Genomic DNA, 9,185 nt, shown 5'->3' with positions numbered 1-9,185 from the left:
ACATCGGGGCTTAGAAATAAAAAAAAAAATTAACAAAATATTCATTTTTTAAAACTTATTTTTATTTTTCATTTTTGCGGCAATTTAATAAATTAAATATAAGGTTTTATTTGTAAAAAAAAAAAAAGGACAAAATAGACAGAAAGGTTAATTTGTCAGGTAAAATGAATCAATTTTACAATTCAATTTAACAAGTAATGGCAAAAAGTTGAACTTGTCAAAAAAATAGTTTAACTAGAACGGAACTTGATTTAGTAAACGAATTGGCAAGATGGAACAATGGAATTATTTTAGCCTCAAACTAGAACACACAGATATAAAATTCTACTAATTACCATTATTTTGAAAACTTTATGGCTAATACTTTTAATAAAATTTATTAAATACTATAATATGTCATGAGTGATTTCAGTCTAATATATTATTGTAGACCTGAGGTTAAAGAAAAAAATTAATTTTGCATTCTCATGAAAATTTTTATGAAAACCTAGCCACTTCAAAAAAAAAAAAAAAAAGTTAACTTTTAGTTCGGTATCAGCCTAATTAAATTTTGACATAACTATGTTAGAAAAAATATCATATCTAATGCAATGACTTCGAGTAAAGATATATTTTGAAATCTACTAATTTTATTTTATTGATAATAAATTAACCGACTGGATAGTAATCATGGAAGCATAGACAAACTATAATTTTATAGTTTTATTAAATATCCAGTGGCATATTGTTATTTGAACTAATTTATCAAATCACAAATTAACAAAATGTATATAATGGTTACCCTCAAGCTTTCATAAAAATGCCTTAAGTATTCTAATAAGACTTGGAACAAAATAGTTTTTTATATCTTCTACAAACTTAAAATAAAATTATTACAGCAATTTGGAATGAATATATCAAATTAAATGCAAATAATATTTTTTTAATACGATTTATTCTCATTAAAAAATCATCTATTATGAAGGGATTTTTCTCCAGTTCATTTAGGCTAAATAATAAATAGAAGGAAAACGTTTACAAAAAAAAAAAAAAAAATTATCATGAAAATAAAACAAATGCTGCTTTCAAAAAAATTACCAAGAAACAGATTTATAATTTCAAGATAAGCTCAGATTAACTTCACATCACATTACACTCTTTCTTAAAGAAATCATTAAGATCAAGTGCATATAGAATGGCATGTACAAATCCATGTTGATCTAGATGGCATATTCCATTTAGATCATGTTCCATCTAGATGGCACGTAGCATGTAGATCAAGATGGCATGTGCCATGTAGATCAAGATGGCATATACCATGTAAATCAAGATGGCATGTTCGAATTCATTAACTCAGTTTAAAAGTGTAACATGAGAGGAATATTTTCATGAAAATTAACAAACTTAAAGAATTTTAACAATTTAAAAATTCAATAAAAACAAAAATAAAAAGGCACACAAATATATATGCCACTGGTTATATACAAGTCGTTACATATCACAAAAACAGTTTCACACTAATAAGTACATTTCTCTATTTAATATTCACATTATCTATATATATTTTTGTTTGTATATACAAAGGCAGAAACGGTGCAATTGGAATTCTTTTTTTTTTTTAACTTTTGTTACACTAATGACAACAGTAGTGCAAAACGTTCAGATCGACTAAATTCAAACGATGAGATTAATTGAAGATTAGATAAATTTCTATTGGATGTAAGATGATAAGGAAGAAAAGCTTCCTGCCAGAGTATAAACAAATATATCAACACACACAGCATAAATAGACCTCTCAGAATAAATAACAATTTTATACAATTCCAAATGGACACTTAATAACATTAATTATAGATTTTGTCATGATTCATCTTAATTATAATACTTAATAACAGTGGAAATGCCTTTCAAATAAAACATTTAAAATGTAAATGTTTTGCGTATTCGATATATTTTTTTAAGTATAAATTAAAAGTTCAACTTTGAAAACATCAAGTAAATTTAACAATTAACAAAAACTAAACATTAACATTCTTGCAAGAATAGTTGCCAATTAATTAATATTTTTCCTGCTTGAAATTTATACATTTATTTATTTATTTTTATGAATATCTTTGAAAGAAACAACTCAATACTAGTCAGATGTAACATACATTACATATGCTAAAAATTCAATACTTCAAAATATAAAATATAAACAAAAACATATTACATAGGTAAATGCTTATTTTAAGATAACTTTGCACATCCTTTATGTAATGAAGGTTAGTACAATATTTGATCGTATAATATCCTATATTTAAACTTTGATGCATTGTTAATATATCCCACTTTTTTTTTTTTTTTTATATTTTTTAAATAAATTTTTCTCTTTTTTTGAAATTAGGCCCTTGATATAAATCTAAGAGTAAACATTTATAATCGAATGAAATACTAATTGATGGAATCAAGAGAAGTGAGTAACAAGAGACTGATGTTTACCTGATGATAATATCAAAGAACACAAATATGACCACACAGACCGGAAATCGGGAGAATTTTCTAGGATAAATTTTTTGTTTTAAACACTCACTACAGATAAACAAACCTTATATTAGGACTTTGAATTATTCTTGAAGCATCATCAGAGTATTCGCTTACCTGAAAACGAAACAGTATAAATCAAATTTGCACAAATTTAACAAAATTTGTCTTAATTTGTTTAAGTAAAAACAGAAACATTTTGTTGGGAAATAGTTTGGGTAGCGGTCAAAAAGTACAAAATAGTAAAAAAAAAACAAACTATTTCACACCACTTTGCAGGAATTCATCAGGTCTAAATGAAAACAAGATACAAACATTGTAAGATGAAAAATATTCTCGGTGGCGGTCAATACAGGTGTCTTTTCTTAAAAATTTTTTTATCTTGTTTTCATTTATCCCAGATGAAGCCCTGCAAAGATGGATGAAAAGTTGGTTACCATAAATTTTTTTTTTTTTTTCTACTATTTTTTATCTTTGTTGACTGCCACCTGAACTATCTTCCCACAATCTATTACATACGGTCAACTATCTTCTTTCAAACAAAAACATTTTGTCAACTTTTAATGAGAAATTTAAAAAAAAAAAATTGTCCATGTTTTTCATGATATATACACCGAATAGACAAAAACACTGACCTCTCATTATAATAAAAGAGCCTTTTAGAAATTTTATTTGATAATTTTGGCTGTTCTTTATGGTTTCTGGTAAGCTGAAACTGAACTCATAAAAAATTAATCCATCACGTACAGAATTTTCACAAATCGTCATGTAATCCCAGTTTTGAATCACAAAAATCAAGAAACTTTTTATGGTACCAAAAGAACATTATTTATACCAAATATTATAAATAGGACCCTACTAGATCAGTTTAAATTTAAAAAATAAGAGAATGTATTTATGATTATTTAAATATATTTTGGAAGAAAACATAAAAGTGTTTGCATATTAGAATAATAAGAGAAAAATTCAAAACGTACCACAGCTAAACGGAGCTAACTTGCATGGTTCTGACTTGTTCTATGATTTCATCGGTTGTTCCGACAGCATCAGTAATAAGTTCTTCACCAGGTTGCTGTTGTTGGTCTTCACCTCCATTCACAAGGCGTGACTTTGTTGTCTTAAGTCTCTCACGGGTTTTCTTACCAAAAGAAACTGCCATCTTTGGTAAAGATCTACGTGGTGGTGCTTCACCCCCGACATCTTTTCCAGTAATATTTCCTTCTTTAACGACCCCATTACCAGTTTCTTCTTTTTCTTCAGAAATAGAACCAAGTGCATTTTCACCATCAGGTCCTCGGCTGATTTGGATAGGAATATCATCTAAAAGAGACAACATTCAGAATTATTAAAAATAATTTTTTTTAATTTAGATATGAATTGATTTTATATATTTACATAAAATAGGGACATTATATATATGCATAAATAAAATAATAATTGTGGTACGACAATATTCAAAGTTAATAAGCTGAAAATTCATGAGGAAAAGAAATAAGCTAACAAAATATAAATAAATTTTCAATATAATATAAATGATTAGATTCCGATTAAGAAAGGAGGACAAATTTTATAGTTCTTCCATTAAGATGTATTACAAACTTAATGGAGGAACAGTTAACCTCCAATATTATGAAACGTGCAGATCTCATTAGCAGAATCAAAAACTTACTAATTCATATTGTACTAAACTTGAATACAAAGAGGCTTAAGATATTAGACAGCTGGAAATAAAACTTATTCAAGTAATGGATAAAGGAAATTATGCTTGGATTAGAAGTATGTGATGCAGGATATGAGGATTAATAATTCTTGTTATCTTGTTGAGACAGGATCTGACCGTAAATTATCCCTACAATACCATTATACATTACAAAGAGAAAAAAAGAAAAGAAAAGCAAGACAAAAGTATAAGTAATCCATTAAAATCAAATAAAGAATCTACAATCAGCTACTCTTAAACTACGAACAGTCTTCGACTAATGTCCCACAAAATTTTTTCTATAAAAATACAAATAACTAAAGCATGTAAAATAAACTCAGGAATAATTGACAGACAAGTTATATCATACAGTCACGGGTCAAAGGATTTTTCTCGAGTTGAAATAGCAAACATAGAATGAATTTGATAAATTCCAAGCATATTAATTTAATCATTACCAAACTACTATAAAAAAAGTAAGTAATTTGAAAAAAAAAAGAACTAGTTTTGGTTAAATCAACATCATTTAAATAAATAGCAACTGCACGCATTCACATTCAAGGACAACAAAAACAGACACCCATATTTTAAAAAAATATATTTCTCACAGACATCAAGTCCGATAGGCTTAAATGAATAAAAAAGGTATTTTTAGCAAGTTCTTAATGCTTATATTAAAATGCATTAATTAATTAGTCAACTTTTTTGATGAAGTATAAAGTAATTTTTTTTTTAATAACAAATAGTTCCAAGAGATTTTTTTTCCTGCCTCCACTATCCATGTTACAATCTCTCAAGATAACACTAAAACTAATTAGAAGGGAATCTTACCTTCCCGTCCTGCCTTCATTATCCCATGATTAGAGCTGGGCTTTTCTAACCATCAAAAAGTTTACAAACAACGGGTAGAGCAGTCTTCGAAAAACTTTACTTATACCGAGCCATGTTGAATTGGATAAAACTAGGAATATGCATGTCTAGTTCAAAGATCGGATTTCAGTGAGCGAATAAGATAGTCAACAGAATCAGCCATAAAACCACTGTTAGTCTCAGATCAACAGAACTTAATGGTTAAACATACTTTATCATATCAGATGGTAAAAGATAAGGCTAGATTGACCTACAATTATTTCTTAAATTGGTTGCACTCACCTTTAAGACAGCTCTCCCCAAAAAATCCAAATCATGGAGGACTTCTGTTAATAGACACCTTAATTCAAAATAATTATCAGCAATGGACACTCGATTAATAGGGCTTTCTCCTTTGCCGAAGGAAATAATATACTTAACCACTATCAAATCGCTGCGTTTGGCAGTGAAGACATGGGGAGTGCTTCCATTATGCCAATCACAAATCACAACCTTATGAGTGTCCATTTTTATTAATCCTGGAGAGTATCACTCGTAACGAATATATTACATACACATGTTCCGGACTTCCCGTCATTTCAGGCTTTCAACAGCAGTAATGATTATACCAATTTAACTGAAAACCCCAATGTCAACCATGGTTTATCAAAATAGGCTAAACATAAACCAAAGCCTATTTTTGTAAAGTAAGTAGCTGGAATGGCAAGATTAAATTCGCAATGGAGAAGGAAACATAAACAACACAAGTTCAAGAAAAACATGCTCTCATAGCCTACTATATGATGTGGTTTTCGTTTAGCATAACTCAAGACATATCTATTAGATCTGTCAAATTAATATTATACTGTTAAAAATAAACTTTAATGTACATACATACAGTTCAAAGGCAACCTTCAAAACGAAATTCCTTGCTAGTCAAAATGTAAATCTTCTTCGTGCTCTAATGTCATCTATAAAGCAGGATAAGGATGAAGGAATAATAAAATGAATATTAAGGATAGTAATTTAAAAAATATGAAAGGTATTCCTCAGCTTAGAGGTGATCTTGAACGCAAAGTGGAGTGTTTGTATAAAAAAGTTTATGTTTCTGCCACCAAATAATAGGGCTATTAATCACCTTTAGTTAAACATGATAAAGTGTGTTAAATGAAGAAATATTTTCTTCTTTTACCAACTAAAAACGATATAACATTTAACATGGTTTAGAGTCTGTTAATAGGTTTACTAAATGGAGAATGACGTCATGACCAACAGACCAATTGAACTTCACTTCTGTCTGAGGTTTAGATAGGTTAGTTACTCGCAGTTCGTGTTGTTTTTGTTTTGGACATTTTTAAACTGTAATAAGGTAATGGATAAAAAAAAATAGGAGAGGATCCAAGGAACAAGTGAAGTGTTGTAAAGAAACAGTCGGATTCTCGTAAAGATTACAAGAAACAAAAAAAAGTTACCCAGAACATCTGCTAGGAGCTCCTCTTCATTTAACATATAACAAGGGCTTTTAATTATGGTGCTCACGATCCTATATTCATAACATATGATAAAATGTTTTACATTTAACAAAACATCATGAATACCCCTAATATTGCACAATAATATTTAATCACAATTTGGTGTGCACTGCTCAACTCTTTCACATTTTCTATAAGTTCTAGATTTATTTTTATTTTAATATTAATTCCCTAAGTTGATTATGATTGGGTGATACTTTTAGGCACGGGGACTCCAAATGTAAAGTCTATAACCGAAATTCAATTAAACTACTTGATAGCCAAATGCCAATGCCAAAAGCCTAGTGCATAACATCCAACAGATAAGAGAGTGCCACAATTTTTAGTTTCTTTTGACAATATAACTCCTATATTGTACAACTTATGACAAGATGAAGCTACAAAGTTAGTTTAATCAACAGCTCTTGTAATAGCATCAATTCCAGAGCTTATAGAAATAAATTCTGAGAGTTTACTGATTAGATGATGAATATGAAGATCGCTGGTTGGCTGCCTTCATGATCACAGTTTAATAGGTTGTAAACAAAAACAAAAACTATACAAACTGTGGAAAATACTTCAATTTAAAAAAAAACAAAAAAAAACCTTTGTTTCTTCATCTGGAGAGAGGATTACTGTGAGACCCTACAAAAGCTCAAGAGAGCAATTCAACAGTGAGGAATGTTGACGAAGGTAGTGTGTTTATTGCACAAAACCTGTACACGGCCAACACCACTAAAGAGCATTTCAATATATTTGGTTAGGATATATTGAATCGCTCTGCTTACTCCCCTGACTTTACCTTCAAATTTTTATCTTTTCACTTTTCCTGAAGACTTACAAGGACAGGAAAAAAATTCAAACCGATAGGGAAGTGAAACAAGAGGTCTTGAAGTGAACAAAGGAGATGGCAGGACACCTCTTTGAGGAGGGCATCAAAAGCTTCTGCCACAACTTAAAATATGTAAATGATGGGAATGATAATACGTGGAAAAATAAGTAATATATATACCTACAATATCCAGTATTTTTTTTAAATAGAAAAAATTGAATACTCATACTTTCCGGACATACCTCATATTACATCAGAGGATTTTGTTCGGACAATAAGTTTTGAAAGGACCCTACGAATGTATTGTCACTTCAATTAATGTATGTATTCAATTTATCCACTTGATAGCTAAAGGATCAAAGAATCTGTTGCACTAAGTGGAGAATGCAATATAACCTACTAATTTTGAGTTTGTTTTGCATACTTTTATAACCCCAATGTTGTTTTTTTACAACAGAAATCAATTCACAGATCTTGCAGATTGGATAGACCAACTGTAGAAAATATTTCAAATAGAAATCTCGATATATCATTTATGTCCTACTTAGAACATCATAAATAAAAGTTTAACTGTGTAATTATTTATTTTTTTCCTTATCATTGCCATTGGAAACAATTTCCATCTAAATATGAAAATAAATAATCGAATAAGGAAAATAATGGATCTAAAGAAATTTTAATGTTGAAGAATGACTGACATCATCTCCAATCAAAAAGTCCTATCATGGCTAAAGCATTCACATGGCGTAGACATCTCCCGATTTTTATCTCTATTTAAAATATCTAAGAAAAATATAAATAAATATATTTTTTAAAAACATTTTAATTACGATCATGAAGATGTTATCAGGTCTTCAACAATATCCCTAAATACAATTTAAAAAAAAAAAAATCATAAACTGAGGAATACCTATATTTTACCAATGGATAGTTAACGTAAAATTATTTATTTTTTTTAAATAATGAGATATTTAGAGGAAAGGCATAGGATTAGGTATAAAATTATAATTTTAAAATTAAATACAGTTTTAAATGAATCAATAAAGGATAGATAGAATTTTATCAAGGATTTAAAAAAAAAAAAAAATGATTCAACAATCTTAGAAAATTGAATTCATTGAAGAAACGAGAACTGATAAAAATTATATTTACCATAATAAATATGTATCATTGGATAGCCTTATGTATAACAAAAAAAAAAATTAATTTTCCAAAAACATTCGGACAAATTTGTTTTATACTAAAAAAAAATCTAGACATTTATCAAAATTTCAATTTTTTTAAAAGACAAAATAATTTATATTCAAAAAAAATAAACAATTAAACCTACTTTTATACATTATAAATACTTTTTATAAAATTATTGCCACAAAAATAAATATGATAGCAGAATCAATTTTTTTTTTCTGCATAGTTTATATTATCAGGGATACATAAATATAATGAAAAATTGTTATAAAAATATTGGCTTTATAAACATTTAATATATAAACACAATAAAAATTGTCAAAACTCTCACCATACCTGGGAGTTTTTTAGTCCTAAAAGAAGCGTTGGTAATCATTGATTTCGAAACAACTGTCGATGTTGTCTGAGGTGAAATAGCCAAACTTATACCCATTGGATTGTCAGTCAATTGTCCTGAAAAAATAAACATTACAACGTAAACAATAGACAACAAAATACCATACATAGTGAAATTAAATTAAATGAAAAAATATAATTTATTGCAATAATATTTGAAGTATTAATTTTAAGGATTACATCACTCATGTAATATAGGGACAAGTAA

General features: G+C 28.2%; 1 protein-coding gene across 1 annotated transcript in view; it reads right to left on the bottom strand.

Annotated features, from left to right (window-relative positions):
- Positions 1-687: 687 nt before the first annotated feature.
- The window catches only part of Hyccin (PI4KA lipid kinase complex subunit hyccin), a 34,146-nt gene continuing 25,648 nt past the window's right edge, over positions 688-9,185 (bottom strand). Inside the window, exons 8-9 of the mRNA XM_024363465.2 lie at positions 3,480-3,822; positions 688-2,619 (exon numbers count right to left, since the gene is read on the bottom strand). Coding sequence (XP_024219233.1) covers positions 3,485-3,822 — 338 coding nt within the window. The 3' untranslated portion in view covers positions 688-2,619; positions 3,480-3,484. The remainder of the gene's footprint in view (positions 2,620-3,479; positions 3,823-9,185) is intronic.

Source organism: Halyomorpha halys, unplaced genomic scaffold (genome assembly GCF_000696795.3).
Source record: "Halyomorpha halys isolate HHAL.00 unplaced genomic scaffold, Hhal_1.1 Scaffold504.1, whole genome shotgun sequence".
NCBI classification, from domain to species: domain Eukaryota; kingdom Metazoa; phylum Arthropoda; class Insecta; order Hemiptera; family Pentatomidae; genus Halyomorpha; species Halyomorpha halys.
This window is presented reverse-complemented; position numbering and strand designations above follow the sequence as displayed.